A 27,830-nucleotide genomic window follows, 5' to 3' on the forward strand; every position below is an offset into this window, starting at 1 on the left:
AATGTTGTTACCGCTCATATGAGCCAGCAAATATATATTATTATGCTTGTGAGATAAATTCTATGCTATAGTTTTCATACAGTGTTATGATATTGGATCGTAACCTAAGTCTGTATGCTTGTTGATGCACAAACGTATTCAGTGTTTAAAGAAAATAAGAAAGAAAGTGAAATATACGTCTGATTGTTTTAGAACAGAGTTCTGCAGCCACACATGGCTCTTTATCCTCTCTGTAGTGGCTCCCTGAAGTTTTCACAAAATTATACATAAATAGACATTTTATCTTCTTTTTATTGTATGTACACATCAGAGCCATTTTTAAAAAGGACTATTATCTCTTGGCTCAAAGAGGCTTTAAAAAAGGTACAATAACTGGAAAAAGAGAGAGAAACAGGCAAAACCACAAGATATGGGAAAATGAGCTGAAACACCTTCGAGAAAAAATGTCTTCAAAATTAAAACATAATGCAAGACCGTGTAAAATGAGTTAAAACAGCTAAAAAGTGAAAATATTCTTAAAAAAAAAAAAAAAGACGAGTGAAAATTTTATTTAGTTTGAAAGTGACAAAAACGGCTTTTTGCTAACGAAAGTCGCAGATTTCTGTTTTAAACTATAAGTATATTGTAAAGTCAAATGCTGCCTTTTGTTGTCAGGTACATCGAGTACATGTGTGACATGATGGCCGACGAGCCCATCATCCCTCACAGTAAGCCCGTGACCATCCACTCCATCGTCATGACGCCGGTGCCGCTCTTCAACAAGCAGCGAAACGGCTGCCGGCCGTTCTGCGAGGTCTACGTGGGAGACGAGCGCGTGCTCACCACGTCACAGGAGTATGACAAGATGAAGTGAGCATTCACACATGTTTACGGGCACCTTCAGACGGCGTTTCCATTTCCAGCCATTGATAGTCATCTTGGAGGCACCTTAACTCTCCACTCTCGGTGACATTTCTGTAGTTTGAATATTTAATACCATAGTCTTGTTGAGGAATATTTTTTTTACTTTAAAGTCAGTGTAAATATACTTCATTAAATTGAATCTTTTTTTTAAAGTGACACAAATCACTCATATTCCCCTATGTTTAGTTTTTAAAAGTAACAATTCCCAGTTATGTTCTGCCATGTTTAACAGTCACTGGATTTATTTAGATTTAACTGCTTCAGAAATGTGCAAAATAGCTCACAGTAACTTCAATATTATTGTGTGTTTTGTACCGAGAAGCTCGTGTGAGTAATTTCTATGATTGGACAGCCGTACTGAAGAAGTCCTGCAGTTCTCTGCAATGCTCTAATCTGCTGTTTTGTTAGTATCATAAATGATCCAGGGGTTCTGTTTTGGAGTTGTACGCTTGCCAAATCCTGACAGTGGTGACAGGAAAGGAATAACCTGATCATCGTCTCATGAAAACTTGATAAATACAATTTCACGTCTGAGAGGATTCACACAACCCCTGTAGACATGAAGTTACAGGCAGTGGATATATAAACACATCTTTTTTGTGGCGTTTGTTCCCTTTTCTGACGGACGAGATTTAACGACTTCATGAAGTCATCCAAAAGCACAGGAAGTCCAGGTTATCTGGCAAATGACAAGAAGCGACTTAAAACAAAGAAGTGTTGGATTAAGAAGAAAAGCTGAAACTTATTTAACTTGCTGGTATGATGAAGGTATATGTAAGGGTGCAAATTTGGGAAACTCACAGCATTCACAACTATTGGGTTTAAAAAAAAAACAACTCTCTGACTTCTCTTTATTTGAAACGATTTTGTTTGTTTTGTTTACGTATAATGTTCTATCTTTTTAGGGATTTCAAGATAGAAGACGGGAGAGCGGAGATTCCCCTGAATGTGACGGTTCAGGGAGACGTGCTGGTTGTGATCTATCATGCTAGATCTACGCTGGGCGGACGTCTCCAAGCAAAGGTATGGACACATAGATGAACCTCAGTTTTTGTTGTTTGTCTAAAATACTTAAAACTAAATCTGCATCAGTTAGTTTTGAAGGCCATTGTAGAAGAAGAAGAAGAAGAATAAATCCAAACTAATCCATCCATTTAAAATCTGTTCCAGATGGCGTCTATGAAAATGTTCCAGATCCAGTTCCACACAGGCTTCGTCCCGAGAAACGCCACCACGGTCAAATTCGCCAAGTATGGCGACAGCGCTCACCATTCTTATTTTATTTTTTAAGTTTGACCCAAGGCTTTTCTAACTTTCTCTTTCTGATGTTACATCCTCCTTTTGCAGGTATGATTTGGACGCCTGCGACATCCAAGAAAAGTACCCGGATCTGTTCCAGGTCAACCTCGACATCGAGGTGGAGCCTCGAGACCGACCCAGCGCGAAGAGCCCGCCGTGGGAGGGCTTCCAAACCAAGGGCCTCAACCCCAAAATCCTCTTCTCTTCTCGTGACGAACAGCAGGAGATTCTCAGCAAATTTGGTAGGGGGCTTTAATCCAAAGGTGAAGTCGAAGTGAACGTCCAAAAGTGTGGTAGCGTCCATTTATTGTGCTCAGAGCCACTGAAAACACAACTTTTTAAAATTGCTTTAGCTCTACTTCCGTGGAAACCGGGGGGGGGTTTCACACAACTTTTTGAAAATGCTCCGACTCTGTCTATCATCGCAGGAAAGCCGGAGTTGCCGCGTCAGCCGGGTTCTTCTGCATTTTACGACTCGGAGTCGCCTCAGGCTGCTCAGACCCCAGAAGGGTCCACAGCCACCGAACCAGAGTCTCCCATGAGCAACGATACCAACGCCAGCAACTTCTTTCAAACACTGGATTGGGAAGGTATTGTACCTGTGCTTCTTGGAGTCAAATCAGCCTCCGTAAACCCAACGTCCAACTTCCACTGCTTCTTGTTTTGGTAGATGTTCGGAGCTCCCAGGATCCATCCGACAGCCAAGAAGGAGGATCCACCAATGACCTGGAAGACCTGAGTGACCAGTCAGAAGGAGAGTCCTGCTCCTATTCTGCCCCCAGTGGGGAGCCGCTGTCCCGGGACACCAGCGAACCCTTGTTCGATGCCGACTTTCAGGTGCAGAATATGATACAATGCTTGCATCGGGGGTGTCAAATACAGTTCCGTTCAGGGGCCATGTGCCATCTTCAGCGGGTCAGACTGGTAAAATAGTGCCATAGTAACCTTTAAATTTAAACTTTAAGCTTTTTGTTTGTTGTGGCGCAAAGTATATGTGATGAAAATGTCTCTATTTTCACGAAACCAAGCAATTTATACAAAAAATTACTACAATCTCCACAAAAAGCCAATTTTAATGACGCCTTCTGGTGCAAAATACAGTGAAATATCCCAAAAACTTCTCCTAAAGCTGCTGCATTATGCATGTTTTTTACAAACTCACCCTGACAACATGGCTATGAGGCTAACGCAAGTTTGGTAGCTTTCATGGCAGCATCATAGATATCTCAGCTCAGCTCTCAGTGTTCTGTTGTGTTAAAATATATGTTTTCTTTGAAATTCCTACAATTTCCTTGGTGGGTTGGCGGGGCAGATTATGGCCTCTTGCGGGCCGGTTTTGGCCCACGGGTCTTATGTTTGACACCCCTGATCTAAATACATTGGAAACACGTCTTTTTCTGCCTTTATTTACTTGTGGATTGTCCTGGTGTCCCTGCCTCTCCCCAGACCTCCCCCCCCCCAGCCCAGGAGTCTCCCTTAGGCGACACAGCCGACCTCCTGGGGTTGAACGCTGACCCTGAACCTCCTTCCATTTCCTCCACTTCGTCCTCTGCTCCTCCACAGGGGGAGCAGGGAGGACTGAAAGCTTCCTCCAGCAACAGCGACCTCCTCAACGATCTCTTCTCGCCTCCTGCTGGTCAGTCGAGTGCAGTACAGGAGGACCTGTTCTTCAGCGGCCCCACCAGCACAGCCACCCCAGACTCCAAACGTAAGATTTAATAAGAGCCGATCGGATCACAAACATTGCACAGTTCTCACAATCGGGCAGAGATGTCAAAGACTAGATCTGAACTAACAAAGGTCTCCTTCAAATATGTTCAAGGAACCATTAAGGGAGAATCTGAGCTTTAAGTTTGATGGACAGTAACGATTTATTGACTCGTCTGTTGTGTGAACCAGGGTGAGGCTGTTTCCAGTTCAGGAAAACAAGCCGGTAAAGGCAAAAACAGTCTGCATGGCTCTGGAGGTAAACGGTTGTAGAGCGGTTGTAAACAGAGCGAGCAGAGATTCTGGAGCGACGGCGATATTAGAAGCGGTCCACTGGGTTTGAACATTTTCGACCAAAACCTATCAAGTATGAGACGGAACCAGAGCATTTGGGAGTGGTTGGCTGGAGATTGTTTGCACTTATTACATGAATCTGGTAAATTAGGATTAAACTGAGAAAAGCTCAAAGGATCTTGTTCCTCAGTAGAAAAGAAATAGGGAAGACCAGAGTCTGCTTGTGTTGACTGAAGCAACTGGGCAGGCATGAGGTAAATTATGAACTGAAACAATATAGATTAAAAAAAAAAAAAAAAAAAAAAGGTGGTTCCGCTCCTCCCTGTCGAGGCCTTCTCTGCATCCAGTGCGATAATCACTTCAGGAGAGCTTGAACTCGTTGAGTTATCGATATTCGGGAGCCTCATATTATGGAAAGACTGTCTGCGAAGCATATAACCCGTTTGATCAGTTGGTATTCTGCTTGATGGGACCCATTGTAAACGGTGAGCCAAGATCTTAGATAGGATCCTCAAGTCGACATGTAAAATCCTGTGGAGGACCGGTGTTGTGCTGAGTTCTGCCTGCATGCCGAGATCTGCAAGTAATTAAAACCACCATCCCTTTCAATCATAACGTTGGAAATTTCGGTTTTGTATTGAATTTAGTTTTTTTTTGTCAATGAATGAAATAAAAATAAACAATATAAAGGTCATAAACATATCTAATTTTATTCTGTCAAGACAATAAATGTTGAAGCATTTGATTCAGGCATAACCAGAAATAAAGTGAGGAGCAGGTTAGAAAATCACTATGTAATGCCGAAATGTTGAAAAATAATGTGGCGAGGTGGTTAGTGCTCTCGCCTCACAGCAAGAAGGTCGTGGCAGGTTCTCCCTGTGTGTGCGTGGGTTTCCTCCAGGTACTCCGGGTTCCTCCCACATTCTCTAAGCATGCACCGGGGGTCCCTGAGCAAGAACCTCTGCTGGTTTCTAAAACAGACACAGCCCTGCACGCACTTGTAAAAAGACACTGTGGACTTGTGTGTCGTGTCCTCAGTCACTCCAGAGTTGGAAGCGGTGGTTGACGAGGTCTGTCCTCGGCACCGGTGCAACATTACGTGAGTCAATGAGTCCGACATGTGATGAGATTTATTTTCTGTTCTGCAGCCATGAGCGACTTCTTCGATCCGTTTGGGATGGGCTCGGGTTCTGGCGTCAGCTCCAGTGTCGGATCATCCCGACAGGCCTCTGGACCGGACCTGTTCGGGGACTTGTTGGGTTCGGACAGCTCGGCCACCAGCGGGTTCAGTTCAGCTGCGAGTAACCCCACCCCGGCCTCCAACAGCAGCCTCTTCAACCTCAGTGAGTGGAGCTGCTGCTCTGGAATGAACTCTTGTAGCATGTTTATATAAACCCCCGGAAGTTGATCTTTTCGCTGACATTCATTGTGTTTGTACAGATAAGCTTGTGAATGACACCCCAAAGATGACATCTTCAGCCAGCCAGCCGGATCTGCTGGGTGGGTGGGACAGCTGGGCAGCGGGGAACACTGCCGGCCTCAGCGCTGCCTCTGGAAAACCCAACTATACAAGCACAGGTAGAGGCAGGAGTGTCACACACAAGCACCTACATGGAGGACTTGACACCTTGATAACATCGATATTAAGCCTATTTCTGAGGTCATTTCAAACCCACCTTTTTCATTTTCAGTATTCAATGATTAGATTTTTTTTTTTCTTTCTGCTTTCTACTTCCAAATCCCAGTACTCTTTCTCTTGTCCCAAATGTACTGAGGGCGAGACTGGATCACATTGATTTATTTCCCCTATCACATGTGTGTCTGTAGTTTCCCAGAATGGAAGTCGTTGTGAAGTTTGTGGATTTTGTTAATATTTCCTTATTATACAGTGCTTCTGTCTTCTGGTATTTTGCATTAATGAAGTGAAATATGTCATCCAAGACAAATCACTGCAGTCACCCTGCCTTTCATGTGGAAACTTCCCGTCTTCCCCAATATCCTCTGTACAACTTGACGCAGCTTCCATAAAGAATCAACATATTGTCCGTTGAGCATCAAACCAGATGAAAACACGAGTACTGTCTGAATACACTGAGAGCGCGGCGGCTCGCTAAAGCAGCACATGTGATTAAGGAGTCGGTCACAAGTTCGTCACACTGATTTTCCTTTTATCCTTTCACTGGTATTTTGGAGAACAAAGACGAGAAACTCAACGGTTCTCATTGAGGATTTTGACTTTATTTGAACGTTTTCAAACTAAACTTTCCGTTTCCAAAAGGGTGAAGGATGAAATCCAAAACTTGTTCTATTTTTATTGTTTAAATCAAAGATTTTAAGTTATTTCAATACTCGACAGTAATATAGCACATCACATGTTCAACCCACGTCATGTCACCCATTGGTGCATTTTATTTATATATTCATTTATTTATTTATAAGTCCAGTTTATTAATCCATTAAATCTCTTTTCACTTTTTGTCCCACTGACTTCTCTTAAATAAATAAGAGAGAAGACTGAAACCTCGTGGCCAAAGAGGATGAAGCTCATATTTACCTGTGATCAGTCCAACTGGTTTCTGTTATTTGAGTCGCTGGTGGGTGTTTGAGAAACACTTTTAATTGAAAATAATGATCTTTCAGTTCTGAGCGCACAAGATTTTGTATATTTTTACACTTCTGTAACTCATTTTAAAAAGATATGAATATACCGCCCACCTTTAAAAAAGAAACTTAAGTTTCAATCCTTGTGAGGAAATATTGAAGCATCAGATTCTGCAGCCTTGTTAAATATTTCCAGAGACATGGATCGATCCCACTGGGCTTAATGTCGTTCATCATTCAAGTCACTCACTATTTTAATTTTGCACTTCAGAAGTTAAGACAAAGTAGTTTGTCACTTGGATGGGATTCAAATCATGTGTCGTGTTCACATTTTGTGTGAAGCGCACACACGTCTTTCCTTTCCAGAACAAGTCAAGCGTGTAAAATCTTGACAATACGGAGCTGAGAAATGATGGCCGGGTGTGTTTGACTGTTTTTAGCTTCTGGTGGCGCCTCCATGTCGAAGGCCAAGTCACAGACCTTCGATCCTTTTGCTGATCTTGGAAGTCTGAGCTCCAATTTACCAGGTGAGAAACGAGCTCAGACGTCTACATGCATGTGATTTGAGGAGGGGGATTGTCTAAAATGACTGTTTTCTCTCAGGTTCCTCCAGCAGTCAGTTTTCTGGACCGTCCTACAGCTCAAAGGGTTCCTCCTCCTCTGCTAAGCCTCAGAATCAGACCTGGCAGTCTGCCAGACCCACCTCAGCCCAGAACAAGCCCTGGATGGCCGGCTCAAGTTCTGGATCTTCTGCCAAGACGCCGTCGGCGTCTCAGACTGCCGGCGCGCAGCCCGCGAGGCCCAACTACAACCTCAACCTCTCCAGTGTCATCGGGGGCCGGGAGGAGAGGGGAGTCCGTGGGCCTGGATTCGGTAAGAAACAAGGAACAGGTGGTTTTGTTTGTTTTTGTTTTGTTTTGTTGTTTGGTGCCTCTCTTTATGCTTCTTGTTGCCACGAAGGTCCGAGGCCGAAGGTGAAGGAGGATGACTTCGAGGAGCTGCTGTCCACTCAGGGTTTTTCATCCAGGATGGATAGGAAGGGACCGAGGTCCATCGCTGAAATGAGACGGCAGGAGCTCACGAAAGAAATCGACCCTCTTAAACTGCAGGTAACATATACCTGGGTCATGGAGGAATGTCCAAAAAGAGTCTTTTACTAACTGTGATGTTGTTTATATTGTTTAAACTGCTCATAAACAATCACCTCTATTACTTGCTCTAAGTATTGAGACACAACTGACAAATTATTGTATTTTCTGGACTCTCAATCACTTTTTTTGGGCCTGGTCTGTTTTGAATATCAAAATATACATTTAAGTACTATCTGAGACCACCAGGTGTCACTGTATGGCAACAGAATATTGTCATTTCTTCAAGTTGAGCAATTTATCTGTGCTACATAATTGCATTTTCTTCATATTCTGCTTTTTATCTTCTTTGGCATTTTCAGTATTCTCATTGACACACTAGTATATCTAATTTAGATCAGGGTTATCAAACATAAGACCCGTGCAACCAAACCGGCCTGCAATTCCTTAAGAGTAGCGGACACAACTCAACACTGAGACCTGAGCTGAGACATCAGCGAAGCTGCCATCAAATATAGCTACCTCGTTGCTATCAAACTAGCCTCATAGTCGAGGGAGTTGAGGATCTTTTTAAAAAGTGTTTTCAGAGTCATGGTGGTTAATATAGTTGTGAAACTCCAGTCACGACATTTGACCAACAGCATGAGAAATGAGAGACTGAGTCTGGTAAATGAGCCGCTCACAGCAGTAAACTATTGCTTTCCCACGCTCAGATTCTGGACTGGATCGAGGGGAAGGAGCGAAACATCCGGGCGCTGATGTCGACTCTCCACACGGTGCTGTGGGAGGGGGAAACCCGCTGGAAGCCCGTGGGCATGGCCGACCTGGTGACGCCCGACCAGGTGAAGAAATGCTACCGGAAGGCCGTGCTGGTCGTCCATCCCGACAAGGTAAAGCAGCGTTCGGAGCACATCCGGGGACTGAACGTTGGTTGTCTGGTTTTAAACTCTCGGCTCTCTGCAGGCGACGGGCCAACCATACGAACATTACGCTAAGATGATCTTCATGGAGCTGAACGACGCCTGGTCAGAGTTCGAGAACCAGGGATCCAAAGCACTCTTCTGAACCCCCCCCCCCGGCCCGGATCCCGGCTCGGCTCGGACCGGACCAGACTGCATTTGGCCGAAGCAAACGCTGGTCAGAGTGGGCCAGATTGGACAGGACTGAGCCCACATTGGGCCTTACAGACTCTTGAGAGGTGTCCTCTCTTTTCATCCCCCCCTCCCCCTCCTTTACTTTCTGTTTCTACCGCCACCACCAACACAAAGCACGGGCTGTAACGAAGTCTCCGGTCGAATAAACAATGTGATGGCTCTCGGACTCACTGCCTACCCGTACGCCCCGAGGGAGGAGGACACGTGACAATCCCGTCAAGAAGAGTGGAACTTTAAAAAAAAAAAAAAAAAAAAGATAATTACTACCATGTCTCAGATCAAAAGAAACAAATGTTTGGCATTTCAGTTGGTGTATAAGTATAAAGATGTACCCTGGTGAGACGGACCTGTTGGCTCTTATATGCTCCGTTTGTGTACCAATACTACGACACAGCTGTCTCTATAGTGGAGCCATGGCGGCTTCTCTTAACCTCACGTTTGAAGCACTTTGAAGATCCTACTGTTTGTAGGCATTCACTGCTTTTCTACAGTTATGAAAAGCAAAAAAAAAGCTGCGTGACAACAGTAACATATACTCCTGTTGATAACTGAAGGAATAATGTGATGACTGCTAATGATGTAATACATTTAGGAACTTTAACTGTAGTAAAGCCAATAACTGGAAAATGTGGAAATGTAAGACGACGCTCCTTAATATGAGTAAGTATTAACTATTTTTGATAAACAAACTGCACAAACATTAACTGCAGTCGAAATGATTTTTTTAATTGCTGCTCCAATTGGTTCAAATATTCGATTGGCGAGTTATTATATTATTGGCTTTTTTACATTTAAAATATCTTAGAATGATTCCGTTATTAGCTTGTTGGCCCTTATCAGTAGAGAGTGGAGGCGGATCTGCGCCGACTGAAGCGTGCTGCAGTGTAAAATGCAGTTTTACCTGAGAGTTTCAGTCATGGAAGCGAAAAGTTGTTTGCCTGAAAGCTTCCGCTGTGTGTTTTGGTATGTGGAGAGTCCCTGGGAGCATATGAGGGCGAACAAGTGGACCGTTTCGGAAGCTTCCAGCTCCTTGGTGAGCGAGAGATTTCGAGGAGAATAGTTAAATCCCAGACTTGAGTTGTGAGGTAGATCTGCTGCTGCTTCACCTTTGGGTTTCCTGCTGAACACTACAAGCTGCTGCTTCCGCTCACACTCCTCAGATCGATGTTCGAAGTGCTCTTTTTAAACGCCACCCGCTCGATGTAGCGTCGCCGCATGCCCAGCCGTCGGAGGGGGAAGCAGGGGGGGGATTGATCTCGAAGCAGGGTAGTCGTCCGATCTCTTTACTTTTTATCGAAGTGCTTCTTTTCCTCGTAGCAGAAACGGAGAAGAGCTCCACGCTGCACTCGGACTGCTTTCCCGTCACTTCTTCTGCCTCCGAGAACATTTAAGAGAAAAAAAAAAAGAAAAAAAAAGTGAAGGATGATAAAAGAGAATATGGTTGAATCCAGTTTTATCTTCTTCTGTGAAGCTGTTTGCCGCCTCAGTGTGTAAATATGAAGCTACGATCATCCAACAGCTTTTAATGGAATATGAGGAAATCTTAATGCTCCATTTCCTTCTTTAATTTATATTTTCTGCACTTGATCTGCTTTTCTTTGTCTTTCTCTCTCTTCTTTTTTTTTTTTAAATTCCACATTTTACCTCATGGACCAATCGAATCACTCTTTTTCTTTCTTATTTATTATGTTTTTGTTTTCTTTTGCTGGGCGGGGTGTGGGGCTCTGGGTTGACTTGTATTCATGCATATAAATGGCACAAATTGAGATTTCCCATCACACGTAAGTGGAATTTGCAGAGTGCAATCGGGACACTTGTTCGAGCCTCTTTTGTTGCTGTGTTCATTCCAAAGCATTGAATATTAATACGAATGTGCTTTTACAAATATATATCCTCTCTGTTATGTGGTGTGTGTTTCTTTGTCTCCTCAGTTTTTGAATGTTTTTTTTTTTTTCGTTTCGTTTTTTTTTCTTTTTCTGTCTTATTTTTGTTGAAATTCCAACACGAGGGGCCAGCAAACCTACGTATGAAAAAAAAAATTAAATCTAATCGACTGATGCTTGCTATTCAGTTGAAACTTTCCAGTATAACAGACCACACATCGACAGTGTTTACTGTACCAAATTACATCATACTAATATGAATGTGAATTTCAGTGCAAAAATGAATTAAAAAAAACAACCCATTTTGATCTCAGATGAGTCCTTTTCTTGTTTCTCTTCAGAACTACGGTATTTTCTGGACTAGCATTTCTCCATGTCTAGAATGCATCTTTGATCAACCAGAAGCTGTTAATCTGTCTCTCCAGCTCTGGGTTATAGTGTTGTTAGCCCATGATTTCTTTTTTTTTTTTTTTTTGGTAGTAATGGAAGTTTTTTTTGTGATACTTAAGCAGCTATCTGTTCTCACACAGTGACATCTAGTGGTGGTAGGTGGTACATACCAGCATATTTGAACACAAGTTACTTTTTAAGAAGAGTTGCATGGGAAATAAAGTGTTATCGTCCAGATGATACAGTAGTATTTGAGATTTGTTTGGGTGACCGTGAAGCTGCAGTCTGTTACAGGGACATCTAGTGGTGCTAGGCGGTACATGCATAACATAGAAGTTCCCTCTCAATACGAGATGCATGACCAGTCAAGCAACTTTACAATGAGAAAAAGTTAGAGTCCAGATAATACGGTAAATGTGATGCATAATGTCACCAGTCAATCACAATGTAGGAATCTGAAGAAAGTATGAAAAGTATCCTTGTGCGAGCTGTTTCTTGAGTAAACCCTAATGGCAGCAAACCACGCTGCACCAATGCCGTAAAAAATTGTAATCATGTTTTAATTTCATTGTCGGGTAAATATGGTATGTTTTTCTGTGGTACTGAAGCCACTATCTGTTATTATACAGTGACATCTAGTGGTGCTAGGCGGTACGTACCGGCACAATTTAATGTAAGTAGATTTTCTATGAGTTGCATGAAAAAAATTGTTTTATAGTCCAGATAATACGGTAGTAATTGAGGGGTTTTATGGTGATAGTGAGGCAGCAATCTGTTACAGTGACATCTAGTGGTGCGAGGTGGTATGTATCGGATCATATTAACATAATTGCTTCTTAATCTGAGTTGCATGACATTTTCATCACGTATACTCTGCGCGACGACAAAGAAAAACTTTAAAGTTTAAATGTAAAGGTTATTATGGCTCTGTTTTACCAGTCCAGCCCACTCGAGATGAAATTAGGCTGCATGTGGCCCTTGAACTAACATGTGTTTGACACCCCTGATCTAAACTGTCAGTCAAAAGTGTATTTTATTCCCAAATTAAGCCTGATAGCATTACACTTTTATATCTTTCAACTGCAGTTCGCAACAAACACATTCCTCACCACCAGAAGATAACCACATCCATCATAAATTCTATACAGTGTCTATATTTCTCTAAAGTACACGCTAACTGCAGTGCGTGCCAGCAGTCCCATGCATTTAAACATACATTTGTTGACTCAGAAGTTTTCTACTTAATGCAGTGTAGTTCACGGCAGTACGTGAACATGTCAGCTCCACATCAGCACAGGATCCAAAGAGCAGCGGCCCCACTGGGGGGGGAAACGGCCGGAGTTTGCTCCGGACACAGAACTGGACTTTTGGTCGCCCAGCTGATTTGAAAACAGAGTGTGGTCAAACAGTCGGGGTGGTGTGATGTCTGCAGGGTGCCTGTCAGGATCCACTCTGAAAGACAAAGATCAATGTTTAAATTAAACTCTACGGTGACTGTTAATGGAGGCATATCCTCTAAATTAATGTATGAGAAAAAAAAACTTAGCCTGCAAAAGCACAACGGAGATCTAAATGATCTCCATTTAGATCTCCGTTGTGGCTTTGTTTTACATTTTCAGTTTATAGTAAAGCGCCACAAAATAGGGTTGAGAAGATATTCATAGAGATGAAAAGAAAGATGAAAAATGCAGAGATTATAATGTTTTTAAATCAGAAGGTGTCCATTTTTTTCCTCAAATTTTCAAAACCCTTCATAACTTCATCCACTCAATGTGCAGCACAATGAATTTCATGTATGATTGCAAAAAAAAAAAAAAAAAGTGAGTTTGTATGAAATGCAAACAACTAAAAAGCCGCTCTGGAAACATCTGCCCTGAGAAACTATTGTTTATTGTGAGTTTTATTCATTTAGGTTGTTTTTCTATCATGTTGGACTTTATAAAGTTGTTTGTCACACCACACCACCAAGTTTAACTCCGTATGGTGAAGAAGACGCGAGCGGATTCCTGCTCTCTGATTGGGCACACCTCTAAAACGCTCATTTCTTCTCGCCTTCTGATTGGCTGAAGACATTCCATTGAAGCAGTCCTGTCCGTCATGCCTCGAGGCCACGCCCCAACATAGACCGATGTGTCGGCTGATGTGGTACCAGCGAGCGCGGACCAATCAGAATCCTCTGCTCGGTCGCGGAGGTTTCCCGCGCGTGCGCTACGCTGTACCATGCGTGTGTGCGGCGCATTCACGTTAAGGAGGCGTTCAAGGTCTCTGCAGCCTTTCAATATTTTCACAAAATTCTGATTTTTTTCTTCTCAGTACTCTCAATTAATGTCATATTCTGATATTTTTACCTGTAAGAATTATAAGATAAAAGTTTTGCAATTTTATTTAATCTTGGAATTGAATTCTCCTCTGAGATTAAAGTCAAGTATCTGACCTATTTCCTTAAAGTATATATTTCTCACTTTTTTAAGCTGTACATAAAACATTTTTCTCAATCTGATTATTATGAGATCATTAAGTATGAATTATTTTCTAAAAACAATAATTAATAATTTTTCCATAATTCCAATATATCACTGTATTTTTCTCAATATTTTGCTATTTTCTGTTCTGAATAAAGTTAAGATTTCAACAATTTTCTGCAAACATTTTTTTCTGATTGTTATTTTACATAGAAATATGAGGGGTTTTTTCTATGAGAATTATGATGTACAAAGTCATAGTTCGGAAATTATTCAATTGTTCAGATATTGGTAATATACATACATACATACATACATACATACATACATACATACAAACCACTAAATAAATACATACATGCAGAAAACATAACCTTCGTTGGTCACCCAACTTTTGTTGTTGAAGGTAATAATAATAATAATAATAATAATAATAATAATAATAATAATAATAATAATAATGATGATGGTTTTGTTTCTCGTTCATTTTTATCAGCAGTTAGTTTCAATATTTTGATTTTGTTGGAGTTCTAAGAGTCAGGTCAGAATATCCACAGAATATCCACTCTCAAATAATTAAAAAATAATAATATTCTTAAAGTAGTCTAAAAGTAAAAGATTAGACACTTGAATCATTCTTTGTTTGTGCCTTCTCCCGCCCCGTACTGTTGCGTAACATTCCTCCTCTTCGTAACACTCCCCTTCTTGAACGTAGCTCGGTGGCGTCATTACGTCGGGGCGTGGCCTGCCTGTAACTATCCCTCGAGCCGCACGCTTGTCTTTGACAGTCCTGCTAACCTCCACCAGCCGGACACGCTAAGCTTCTCCCGGCTCTCAGCTCATTTAACCCCACCCCCCCCGCCGCCCCCGAGCCCGAGCCTCCCGGAGCGGACAGACCTCCAGCGGCTTTCTACCGACCTTCTGTTTCCCGCTGACAAGACGCCACGATGTCCAAAGACACGGAGGGAAAGAGCGAGAAGATCATGGACGTGGAGCGCAAGGTGCTGTGGTACCCGGACTCCAAGAAGAACACGCAGATGGACAAGTTCAGGGTGCAGGTCAACAAGGACTGCGGGATTAACCTGGGTGAGTGTGGAGGCGCGACACGGACTGTAGGTGTGCTGCAGCCTGACACCCCCCCCCCCCCCCCCCCCCACCTCCTGAACGGATCCATTTATCTTCTCTAAATCACACACATCAATAAGGAAGCGTTGATGATGGTGACGACGATGATGATGATGGCCTCCTCTCCACTCCGATCTTCATCAGAGATGACGCGCATCAATTGTCATCTAGTTACCATATTAACCCCACATCAGGAATGCCGACAAACCTACTCACCCGGGCGATGAGTGATGCGCAGACACCGGGAATTTTACACCGTCGTTTCCTCAAACTCCGTGCAACTGTTTGTCTCTGCGAGCAGTTCGAGAGAAATGGGAGTTTGCATCATGTCACAAAGACAGATTGTGCACCTCAGTTAAATAGAGGTGCAGAGATTTGCATAAATATGTAGGTGAACATTCAACTGATCTACTGAAGTAAGAAAGTACAGTAAAAGTAAAAGTTACTTAAAAGGTTTTTTTTTTTTTAAGTTTCTATTGACATACTTTTGTTGATTTGGAGTGTGTTGTTTATAAACGCCCATTAATTATGCAGCATTATGTTTTATCAGTTCAAATCAATCATAAGTAATTCGTTTTTTTAGTTTATTTTATTCAGTTTTAAGTTTGAAAATCTGGAAAACTGAAGAAAAAAACAAAATTTTTTAAGTTATCTCGTAAATACCTTTATTTATGATCCACTTTTCATGTGATAAAAATCAGCACAAAGTTCTTTAAAGCTTATAAAGAATAAAGCCCCTATCATTCTCCCCCAATGCCTCCATCATTATATAATAAAAAGAACAATAAGGAAACTTTAAGGCTGTTATAACACTCATATTATTCCCTAAGAAATGCTAATTATTTACAAAGCTTCTGTTGAATAATAATCATAAATAACTTGTATCATAGGTTGACGTCCGAAACTAATGAATATTTTTTAAGAGAAATGGTGTAAAACTTGTCTAAAAGTCAGATAAAGCACTTAGAATTCAATTATTATTGATCTTTACTTCATTACTCAAACAAGAAGCACATTAAAGAAAGACTTTGTCACTTCTCATCAGAAAAACTAATGACTTGCGTATAAAACATTCTGCTCCCTACTGTAAGGTCATCTCTGCAGATTCAGGTGTGGCTGCTAATGCTTGAGCTCTCTGCCAACGTGGCTGTTCACTATGTCAATCCACCGCTTCATTATGACATCTGGAAGGGATTCAAAGGAAGGCGTTGGCTGGCTAACCGCCAGACCCAGTGAGCATATTGACATCCTAATAAAAAAAAAAAAAAAAAAAAAAGGACTCTTATGTGATCTAACATCGGAACTACCGCATTTTCTGTCAAAAAGCACGTCATGAAAAAGGAAAACAAAAACATAAAAGACGTTTTTCTTTCTCCATGTTTAGATGTGACGTTGATAATCCAGCAGCTGCTGTTTCACAACTTTATATGAATTTGTTCCTCAATTATGGCTGCTGTGAGTTCAAGCCTCTGAAGTTTTACTGTAGCAGCATTCTGTTGTCATACAGTGACATCTAGTGGTCCCAGATGGTGTACCAATGATAGATTTTGTAATATAAGTCACGTGACCAGCCGAACTACGGATCTATATTCTGTGAAATACGGTAAAATGCCGTATAACTTCCCCAAGCCGTTGTAAAGCATCTACCGTAATTCCAAGACTATAAGTGGAGAGAAACAACGTATTTAAATCCCATTCATTAGTTCCGTGTCCAGTTGTAACTGCAGAGTTAATAATCCAGGTCCAGCCGCACCATTCCAGAATCGTCGGTGAATTTGTTCCTCAGCTTTTCGCCTCTGATTAGTCTTCATTGTTTTCTTCCTCACGGTAGCAGTTTCTCTCATGTTCTCTAGTCTCTCACAAGCGTCTCACAACTCTGAATTTTTGATGCTGTTTTTGTTTGCAGCTGCACATTTTAATATTTTTAGTTAAAATTCAGTGAAGCGTTTACTTTTTGGCAATGCTTTGGTTGATCTCATTTATATATCATAATAATAGAGGATCTTCTGTGGTACTGTAGCAGTTTCTGTGGTCATACAGTGATATCTAGTGGTCACCGATGGTATGTACCACTATATATAGAGGGATGCATCTTATGTTGCATTACCAGCTAAATAAAAAAAAGTGTGACCCAATAGTCCAGAAAATACGGTACCCTGCTTTTGAAACGCCGCTGATGGGAGCAGACGCACCCGTGATGGAAAATAAACAAAACAAACCTGTTATTTGGAAGTTACAAATCCTAAAGTAGATAGATGAGAACCTTGTCTTTTTTAAGCATGCATAACAAATCATATTGCCCCATGTTTAACTAATACCATGCAGAATGCCTTGACGTTAACGACACCGTCTCTTTATGTCCTCAGTCAACTACAGCGACCTGTACCAGTGGTCGGTGGACAGTTACCCAGACTTCTGGGCTCAGGTGTGGCGCTTCTGTGGAGTAGTGAGCTCTAAGTCCTACGAGGAGGTGAGTCTGACCTGATTATGTCCGAAGCTTTGTGGCGTTTGGTGACGAAACCATCCTCACCCTCCCTGTTTTTTTTTTTGTTTTTGTTTTTTTAATGTAGTGTCATAAACTTTAGAATACAGTTACGCTCTCAGTGAAGAATCAATGTGTGGGACGATGCAACGTCTTCTTTGTCCAATCATCTGAATACCAAAGAAAAACACTTTTTTTTTTAAGTAGGATCCTTACACTGTTGGTTTAGAGAAGAGTATTCCTACCTCAGCCACTAGGTGTCAGCGTTGTAATCTTTTGCGCAGTTATTTCTTCCACAGAAGAAGTTATAAAGATCAGACATTGTGCTCATCCTGTCGGCACACTGAAATCAAAAGTAACTCAGAAAACCTAAAGATATGAAGAGAAACGCCGCTAGTAAGGAATTATTGTTTTAAAGATGCTAAAATTTGAAATTGTCGCGCAAATGTTGGAGGGAAATCGCACAAACTGTGATAGATTTTCAACAAATTTCACCTGTTTCCCCCCTTACGTGCTCATCGCACAACACAGACTTTACATTGCATGATACTCACTTGAGGTTTGCACAAGAGTCATGATGTAGGGAATTCTGCCTCTCGCAGCGGGTATATGAACAGTTACGCGAGACGGTTAGGGTTCTTGACCATTTAGGTACGATACGTCGTCTCCGTCTATTCGTCAAGCAAATTGAGGCTCACTTCACATGACAACCTTAGAAGGGAAACGACAGTCATTTGGGGTTTTCATTACAGAAAAGTCTCCTGTTCACACGGCAACGTTTTGAAAACGATGTCCGTTTACACAGGAAGAGAAGGATCACTGAAGTCGATGTCGTTGGCGTGCCAGGCCGCAGGTTTTCCTCTGTTGGTTTTTTTTTTTTATAACGATACGACAGACACACGCGCGGGCAGAGAACAATACGCTACAGACATCAATTTGATCATTTGATCACTGTGAAAAACTTTATTGACAGGGTCGTTTATTCAGATGGACTGTAACAACGGCCTATAACGCATTTTCCCGTGTGTGTGTGTGTGTGTGTGTGTGTGTGTGTGTGTGTGTGTGTGTGTGTGTGTACACACACTCCAGGTGGTGGACGCAACCAAGCGGATCTCCGACGTTCCCGACTGGTTCAGAGGTGCTCGGCTGAACTACGCAGAGAACCTGCTCAAACATGCAGACCAGGACAAAGTGGCTCTCTATGCTGCGAGTAAGTCCACACCGCAGAGGGCACGGCGCCGGGTGGCCGACCCAACAAGGCGCCTCGTGTGTGAATTCGTCCGCCATAAGTGAAAATTCTGCAAATCGTTTGAATTTTACAGCCAGATGTTTGAGTTTGAACAAACAGGTTTTTTTTTTTTGTTTTGTTTTTTAATTGGCTAAACCTGCTTCTATACACACACACACACACACACACACACACACACACACACACACACACACACACACACACACACACACACACACACACACACACACACACACACACACACACACACACACACACACACACACACACACACACACACACACAACGTCCAGATATATTTAATCCATCTAAGGATTTAGCACATAACACAAACAGAAGGAAAGTTGTGAAAGACGAGATGAGCCTTGCGTTGGATCCATGCAGCTGAAACTGGCGTAAGGATTCAAATGTCATGTTGTGATGAGATTAGCTGCCCCTCCCCCCCTCCGCCACCTCTCAGGGATGGATGGCGAGTTGTGTGTGTGTGTGTGTGTGTGTGTGTGTGTGTGTGTGTGTGTGTGTGTGCGTGCGCCAACAGAGCCTCCAACATGCACCCGGCCTCCTCTCAGGAGCTGCAATGTAATTATGGCAAGAAGCCATCGGTCAGGATGCTGCGGAGCCTCGGTGGACGTCAGGAAGCTATTACTTAGAGAGATACGACTTTTTCTGTCTGGCTCTCCTCTCACACGTCATCTTTCACTATTTATGTCTCTATTTCTTTTTCTTTTTTTCTTTTCTTATCTCTTCGCTGCCAAGAAAGATTAGAAATGTGCGTTTTTTGGTTAAAGCTTCCTTGCATTTGGAGCATGAGCAGAATCGAACGTGTCGTCATGGAAACGTGATGCTCCCCCACCGCCTCCCGTTTGTGTTATTTTAACATGTAGAATATTTAATGCAGCTTTTTCAGTGTTATTTGTTTTTAAAATAACTGACTAACTAGACTAACTATAGAAAAAACAGTGTGTTGAAGGCGCGGCGCATTTTATCTGTTTGCACTGATAATATCACTAGTACTAATACTAGTTTTAAGTCGTTTGCAAATCACAGGAAAAGGACACACCGCACGTGCCGACTTAAATTCTACGCGTGAACTTAAAAAGAACAAGAGCAATCGGAGATTTCTGACCTCCGCCAAGGGTAAGACCTGGACTCAGGGAAATGACACATATTCCAGATCAACTGCCTTTATTCATTCATTTAGTTTGGTGATCCCGTGATTTTATTTCATCATTTGAAAGACGACAAGATAAGACAATATTGTTGCCTTCTTCCACGTTCTCATCTGAACCGTAGTTGAGAAGCCTGGATTATTATGGAGTTTCACTCATTAACTTGTGGCTCGTTTGGATGGAGGAAGAAGAGAAGACATTGGAGGTTGCAGAATCGTGGCCGTTTATTCCTCTTTTAGCACACACTGGACAAACACCGGTCATTTAACACACACACGCACACGCACACGCACACGCACACGCACAACAGGACAACAACAAACTACACTTCCCAAATCTTGCTCCATTTCCCACATTGCACTTTAAAGTGACGGGCTAAGCATGCAAAAACATAAAGCGAAATGAACATTTGTAACAATTATAGTTTATCTGCATCACCGCCGATATTTAATGGGTTCTTCTTTTGATCAAAATGCACCAGTGTACCAATTTACATTAAAATCAGCTCATTAATTTTGAGATATCTTGTTAACAGACACATAAACGCAGGGGATTTTACAACCTCCTTGGCGGAGGAAATTAAACGTCAAGTCAAATCTTAATGGAAAAATCTGAATTTAATATTTTTCCCAAACCATAACTACACTGAATCTATTGCAGGATCAGAGTGGCCTGTTGGTTTGCTGATTTTGCTAATTGCTTGATGTAGACTGAGGCCCTGTTTACACGCCGTTTTCAATTGAAAACGCAGAACCTGTGATGCGTTTTGGGTGTGAAAACATAACTTTTTGAAAGTGGCCCCCCAAGGTGGGCCTTGTGAACTGCTTTGGATTTCATATGAACCTGTTGGGGTTCTTTTCTCTCAGGTTTTATTTCTTGTAACTTTGTACTACGTCCTTATTTTGTGCAAATGAGGAAAAGAAGAAGAAATGACATGCCGGGTTGTTATAGGTGTGTTTGTTCTTTTCAGTTTGTTGCGTGAATGAATGGTCAAGTTCTCCTGTTTCATCGGATTTTGATTGTTTTGCAGGCAGAAGAAGGAAGCAAAAAATGGCTTCTCTCACTTTGCGCCCATGCGTGTCTGACCGGAGTTTGTTTGTTTGTCTGTTGTCTCTCAGGGGAATCCAACGAGGAGATCGTCAAGGTGACGTTCGGCGAGCTGAGGAGAGACGTGGCGCTGTTCGCCGCAGCCATGCGGAAGATGGGCATCCAGACTGGAGACCGGGTCGTTGGTAAGTCTCTGAAGGAAAAGACTTGGCTTGTGCCTGTTGGTTGTCTTTGGGTTTTTGATACCCCGACGCGGTTTGACTCGTTTTGCCACGTGCGGCCGGGTGGCGTGCTCCCTCGCCAGGGCGGTGCGGCTGTCGTGGCACAAGCCGTACCTCTTTCATGGAACATGTTTACATGAGTCCATGTTTGTTCAGGGAGGGAAAGCCCTCAGCTCGTCACCGTCGAGCACATTCACACCCGACACTCCCGTTGCTCCTCCTGCTTTGGGATTACTGTATTTGTACAAGGATTTGTGTTTTTAATAGCTGATCATCATAATTCACAGTGGATAAGCTGACTTAATTATTGTATTTCAAAAAGATCATTTTTGCTTTTTTTTTTTTTTTAGGCAAGAGTTGCAAAAATGTTCCTTTTAAATGAAGTAAAAACAGCTTGTGGAATACGAATGACATTATTTCTGGTTGTATTTGGTCGCTGTTCTTTCAGAACATCGTTATTTCCATGACAACCGTTCAGATACGCTATGTTTCTTCTGAACAGTCGTCCAACGACATGTTGCTAAAAGCAAGGAAGTATGAGGGGGAAAAAACCCCTTTACAATGACTTAATGTTAATCCATTGAAGTGGAACAGTTCTGTTACTGAACAGTTTTACTTGCGCCGTGATACCGGCGACGGCTTCATGTTCATAAATTGACATGTTTTTCAAAACAACAAAAACCGAAAGTTATTTAATATCTATCATTCTCGGACAAAACCATTATATAGGGATTTGGCTTCTGGAACAACTCATTTGGTGTCATTTGACGTTCTTTTGATTAGGCTATACCAGGGATCTGCAACGTGTGGCTGCTCCCTGAAAAGGACTTTTAACTCTTGGCTAAATAAGACTTTTTAAGAGAGCACAACTAAAGTGGCTAACATGGAGAAAAATGGCTTAAAAACAATAAAGAAACAAACAAAAACTAAAATGACCAGGATTTCTAAGAGGAAAAAAAAAAGCTTAGAAATTAAGTTGGTAAAATACATACATACATACATACATACATACATACATACATACATACATACATACATACAGATTAATAAATACAGGTGGACAAACAAGAGCACTTACGATGCGTTTTCACTTGTAATCGAGGCCTGAAAACCTCTAAATGTGAAAAATCTATCAAATCTGCTGCCGTGTTGGTCAGAGCCAGCCAGAAGTGGTTTCTAATGTTAACGAGTTAACAGAGTGCTCTCTCGAAGCGATGTGACGGAGGAAAGAAAAGAAAACATGGCCCACTCAGCTGGTGTGAAGTCAGCAACACTGCTGATGATAGAATCTCAAAACATGAACGCGAGCTCGAAAATCGAAGGGACGTGACGTGCAGGTGATCGCCACAGGAGGGAACGTTTCAAACGATCTAATCCGTTTGCAAAAGCCGTAATATTCCGGGTAAAGTATTTAATAAAACTGAACGAAGGAAGAAACGACCCTTTATGTTTGTTCCAGGAATGGAGTGTTTGCTCACACGACGGACACAATGGAAGTGAAATTCATTTGCCAAATGACTGCAGCTTTGTGCGAATCTTGTTAGAAATCTGAGAAAGCAGGAGGTGGAGGTGGAGGGAGCGGCGACTCCTCCCTCTTCAGCCCCGAGCTTTTCCCCCGTCGAGCACAAACCTCCGTGAGTGCGGTACTTACACAGATGTCCTTGTCCCCACGTTGGTCCGGAATGTCTTATTAGTGTCTGTGATGCAGGAGATATATGAGCACTTAGCTAATGAAGTCAGCCATGCTTTTAATGCACACACACACACACACACACACACACACACACACACACACACACACACGCTCCTATTCATTGATCCCTTCTCTTATCAGTATCTGCACAAAGTGGCATAAACTGCAAGTCTTTTTAAGGATTGTCTTTTTTTTTGTTTGTTTTTATTATAAACCCCATCATATTTGTGTTGGAGGCGAGCTGAGAATCATTCGTCTTTACTTGTAAGACTCCTGATTATAATCGATTCCTGATCAGGTGACACGAGTTAATGATCTAAAGCCGTGATGTTCTCGGACCAGGATGAACTTCCTGCTGAAAGTAGCGGTCAGACATTGGATCTTCACTTCCTCATGACGTGTTTTCAGTTTGCCTTTGACCAGACATTTCTCTTTCCAGCCTGCCCACTGTTGGCATTAAAGTTTTATTATCTCAGATCAGGTACACCTTATCAACCTGTGCAGGTGAGCGAGCAGCAGCTCCTGGTTTGCTCAACTCGCCGTCATTTAGATATAGTTAGTGGTCTTTGTCTGTACCAGTGAACGAAATATTTTCTATATTCAATTTGAAAACGGCAAAGCTCCAAACAGAGAGTGCAAGTATCCTGGAGATGTGACGATACAATAGTAGAAACTAATCTATTGTTATTCATTTAGAACATTTATAAATGCCAAAGGTGAGCGTTTGTGTTACACACGCCATTTTTGTTTATTAGTTGCTATAAATGGGCCTTTTCTTTTATTTTTACAAATCTAATGCAAGAATAATAAATCGGGGAAACTAGATGAATTGGCCCTTGTGGAATAAATAAAGGTGTCTAAATCTGAGACATTACTGAGATAAATGCATTTAGCGTTCATGTAAATGGGACAGTCTTGATTTCTCATTTGAATAAAACCTCAATCACATTGACAAAAAAAAAAAAATGCATGTCCAAATGCATTGTGGGTAACATTGTCAATAACATCAGCAGGTAGAGGCGGCAGCGTTTGAGCTGCTCACTGTGCATGATAATGATAAATCTGCATTACATTGTGCATCTCCAGTTAATCTGGTTGCTAAAATGCTCTGTGTGTGTGCGTGGTCATCGCTATCTGTCCAGAGAGAAGACTTCGAGTACCCTCTGGCGCAATTTGTGATATCGATCGAGGAATAAATCGGTGCAAGAGGCCGTTATGATCTCAGCCCCGGCTGGTTAGGAATGAAGGATTTTCATTGTCCTTGTCGAGGCTTGTTCCCTCCTTCCTTCCTTCCTTCCTTCCCCGTCTTTCTCCCGTCCTCTTCGTTTGGATTGTTCCCCATCATCTGCCTCAGTCGATCTATATCGAGAAGGATTCCTGATGCAGATTTCCAGGGGCCGTTTTAATTCTAATTTTACTAGTAGATGCGAGTTAAGGTTCCATTATTCCGCATTATTTTTGCGTTTTTGTTTCAGGAAAGTTTTGCGTTTACACAGCAACGTTTTAAATGTCTGTCAGAAGCAGCAGAAATGCAAAAAAAAAAAACTCTAGTTTTCACATTGGGCCACTAGTGGGTGCTGTTGGTTGTTCTTGTAATAAAATCACACTCACATTAGCGTAGAAAACGACACGCTATAATCCTTAGCAGTGGGAGTACACGGACCTTCGTATGGACAGACGCTCGAGTTAGACTCTTAAGTCCCAGGAGAATCTGAACTGGGATGAATAGCAGCTTATTCAGCTCCTTTTCTTTCTATCCAAATCCGTTCATCCCTATTTGTTCTAGAAAAGGTTAAATCTCCATTTAGTTTGTGTAATTTGACACCGGCATCGTTGTAATCAGCTACTGCTGCCATCCTTGCAGCAAATGACCATCTAATAATGAGTTGATGTGGGATTGCACGTACCTCGAGGATGGTATATTAGAATAAATGCTCTTCCACTCATCTGTTTAGTGAATTGAATTTTCAAGTGTGCCCATATTAATCTGCCAAGAAGCCTTTTTTTTAAAAGTTGTTTCTAACCTTCTGTTGTCTTCACGTCTCCAGGTTACCTGCCCAACAGCATACATGCCGTGGAGGCCATGCTGGCAGCAGCGAGCATCGGCGCGATCTGGAGCTCCACATCCGTCGACTTCGGAGTCAACGTGAGAACTTTATTTCCTGTCTCCTCGTGTTTGCTTCACCCTCAGGCCGCGCAGTTCTGTTAACCAGGAGACACCTGATGGGGGACGCGCAGCCTGAAATGTGTTTTCTTAGATCTAATTAGTGTTTCGAACACAGTTTATGTTCCCCCATCGGACAGCAAACTGAAACACTGCATCACTGTGCAGAGCTATACTGGGCTGTTTATCAGTCCTTACAAAGGAATTACTTCATCCTACTGCAACTTCACCCAGAAAGACCCTTTTGTCCTCGCCACGTTTTCCTAAGTGATCTGTTGCTCCCTCTCCTGGAGGATCAGAGGAACTGTTGCTGCTCTGAATCATGAACGTCATCCTGCCATTGTTTCTATATTTGTAGGTTCACAACTCGATTTCTTTGGCTGTATTTAATTCAGATAGGCATGATTATTCCTGCTTTATCCATTCTCTCTTCTCCCCAGGAACCTTTCTGCAGCTTCCTGGTGTGTTTATTAACTTGGATCTTTCGTACTTCTCAGGGTGTCCTCGACAGGTTTTCTCAAATCCAGCCGAAGCTGATCTTCTCTGTGGCCGCGGTGGTTTACAACGGCAAGACGCACGACCACATGGAGAAGCTCATCAGTGTGGTTAAAGGTCAGCAGACGCATCGGCTCTTGGTCTCTTTATAAAAAAAAAAAGAAAAAAATTCTTTATCTAATGGAGAGTAAGAACATATGTTTGATACCGGCTGTCCTCATTGTGAAAATCAAATCTAACACTGATTATATTTTTCTACTAATTAGCACTCAAGATTAGAACATGATTGCAGTAAATAATTACGGCTTTGAGCCAGTCGGTTTAATTTTTATATTTATACACTCTCATCCTACATGCCAGTTTGATTGTTTTTGATGTGTACATGTTTATTTCCTTTATCCAGTATGTCTGTATGTTCCATGTTGTTTATGTTGATTAATGTGCCTTGATTTGCCCCTGTGGGATACTTTGATGAGTCTGATAACTCCTGATCCTGTGTAATGGTGCTGTCACCGTACTGTATTTATAACTTCTTATGATTGCTATTATCAGGGAAAGCAATCCCATGTTGTTCGTGAAGAAATTATGCTGGATGTCTGCTCAGAACTAGTGCTAAATCATTGCTCTGGGCTCAAAAATAAAACTTAAACTCATGAAAATAACCCTGACGTTCTCCCCTCGTGAGCTTTTAATGTGAAAAGGCCCTGAACGCGTCAGCTGCTCTGATGTGTATGTGTGCTTTCTGCAGGTCTGCCTGACCTGAAGAAGGTTGTTGTGATCCCCTACGCTCGCACCAAGCAGGAAACCGACCTCTCCAAGATCCCCAACAGGTGTGTGTGTGTGTGTGTGTGTGTGTGTGTGTGTGTGTGTGTGTGTGTGTGTGTGTGTGTGTGTGTGTGTGTGTGTGTGTGTGTGTGTGTGTGTGTGTGTGTGTGTGTGTGTGTGTGTGTGTGTGTGTGTGTGTGTGTCACACTAATGCCCGTTTCAAGTGAGAACCCATCATTTCTTTGCGTTCACACAGACATGAAAACAATGTAGTTCGCCTGCGAGGCCATGGGTTGGCGCTGTTGTTTTTTTTTTTTTTTTTTTACTTTTTGTGGTCCTCAGCTCTGGCCATTGAGCTTTTAGCCCATGATTAGCCTTCTTTGTTTTCTCATTCACAGTAGACAGTTTCTCTGCTTTCTGTTTCTCACACAACCTGAACTCTTTCTGATTTAAGAATTTTTTTTTCTTGTTGGTGATAAATTACTACTGGTAAATTCTGTGCTACCGTAGCTGCATTCTATTGTCATACAGTGACATCTAGTGGTCGCAGGTGGTGTGTTTCACTATATTTTGATACATAGGTCACTTTTTGAAATAGATACCATGACCAGTCAAACAATGGGGAAAAAAAGTGTTGCATATTGTTTAGAAAACATGGTAATTATTGGCAAACCACTCATTTGCGGTTTTACTTCCAGATCTGTTGTTGTTTCGTTTGTCAACTTAAAAACATGGAGCCACCATTGACTGATTTACTGTAAGTCTCAGAGTGCAAATACAACAGTTTACACGATGGACCAGTAAAACAAGTGTAACCTATAATCCAGAAAATATGCTTTGCAGCTTTTGAAATGCTACTGGTGGGAGCATCCGATGTAATGGGAAAAACAAAACCAGCCAAAGCTGGACTACTTTAGATCCAAAGAGCAAGAGCACCGTCACAAGTGTGACGTATAGTCTGGAAAATACGGTAATTGAGACTTTTAGCCTTCACTTATTTGGGAAAAGGCGTCACTCTGACCCCCGCAGTATTCCAGCTGCTCTCTGGCTCCCTCTACAGGACGCCCCCATTTTGAAACCTTCTGCTGAAGCAGGTTGTGTCTGTCTCCCCTCCTCTGTCTCTCTCAGTGTTTTCCTGGAGGATTTCTTGGCGTCGGGCCGCGGGGAGGCCGACCAGTTCCCACAGCTGGAGTTTGAGCAGCTTCCATTCAGTCACCCTCTGTTCATCATGTACTCATCCGGAACCACAGGAGCCCCCAAGTGCATGGTCCACTCGGCAGGGGTAGGACACACAGCAACCCCCCCCCCCCACCTCCACCCTCACCCGCCCCCTCACTGTGTGCGCTAGCTGAGGTGGCACGGGCGCCATGTTTGACCCTCACGGTTGGCTATTTTCAAACATCAGCGCATAGAGTGGAGCCCCCCCCCCCCTGTCCTCTGTTGTTATCGGTGCTCGTACCGCACAGAGCGTAATTGCTGTTTTTTGTAACTAATGGTTTGTGAACGCTCCGCCAGGGTTCTAACAGCTGTCGCACGTGCAGAAATAATCACACCGCTCACATCTGTTTGCAGAGCTCTGCAGGGCCGAGGGTTGGAGGACATTTCCTGGCTACTGGTGATGAGCACTCTGGGCTCACAG

The 27,830-nt window shown here is 42.4% G+C and overlaps 2 protein-coding genes across 3 annotated transcripts in view; both read left to right on the top strand.

Moving 5' to 3' along the window:
• The window catches only part of gak (cyclin G associated kinase), a 30,297-nt gene extending 21,219 nt beyond the window's left edge, over positions 1-9,078 (top strand). For both annotated transcript variants that reach the window (XM_080467652.1, XM_080467653.1), the window contains exons 16-29: positions 655-849; positions 1,809-1,926; positions 2,074-2,153; positions 2,251-2,444; positions 2,631-2,792; positions 2,873-3,039; positions 3,649-3,910; positions 5,352-5,546; positions 5,644-5,781; positions 7,245-7,331; positions 7,408-7,677; positions 7,765-7,913; positions 8,606-8,782; positions 8,856-9,078. In XM_080467652.1, coding sequence (XP_080323778.1) covers positions 655-849; positions 1,809-1,926; positions 2,074-2,153; positions 2,251-2,444; positions 2,631-2,792; positions 2,873-3,039; positions 3,649-3,910; positions 5,352-5,546; positions 5,644-5,781; positions 7,245-7,331; positions 7,408-7,677; positions 7,765-7,913; positions 8,606-8,782; positions 8,856-8,957 — 2,296 coding nt within the window. In that variant the 3' untranslated portion in view covers positions 8,958-9,078. The remainder of the gene's footprint in view (positions 1-654; positions 850-1,808; positions 1,927-2,073; positions 2,154-2,250; positions 2,445-2,630; positions 2,793-2,872; positions 3,040-3,648; positions 3,911-5,351; positions 5,547-5,643; positions 5,782-7,244; positions 7,332-7,407; positions 7,678-7,764; positions 7,914-8,605; positions 8,783-8,855) is intronic.
• A 5,430-nt stretch (positions 9,079-14,508) lies between these two features.
• Positions 14,509-27,830, top strand: part of aacs (acetoacetyl-CoA synthetase) — a 42,139-nt gene continuing 28,817 nt past the window's right edge. Inside the window, exons 1-8 of the mRNA XM_080466619.1 lie at positions 14,509-14,867; positions 17,273-17,376; positions 18,478-18,598; positions 20,925-21,038; positions 24,816-24,913; positions 25,429-25,543; positions 26,175-26,256; positions 27,320-27,473. Coding sequence (XP_080322745.1) covers positions 14,729-14,867; positions 17,273-17,376; positions 18,478-18,598; positions 20,925-21,038; positions 24,816-24,913; positions 25,429-25,543; positions 26,175-26,256; positions 27,320-27,473 — 927 coding nt within the window. The 5' untranslated portion in view covers positions 14,509-14,728. The remainder of the gene's footprint in view (positions 14,868-17,272; positions 17,377-18,477; positions 18,599-20,924; positions 21,039-24,815; positions 24,914-25,428; positions 25,544-26,174; positions 26,257-27,319; positions 27,474-27,830) is intronic.

The sequence above is a fragment of the Lipophrys pholis genome (assembly GCF_963383615.2).
Source record: "Lipophrys pholis genome assembly, chromosome: 7".
NCBI classification, from domain to species: Eukaryota; Metazoa; Chordata; class Actinopteri; order Blenniiformes; family Blenniidae; genus Lipophrys; species Lipophrys pholis.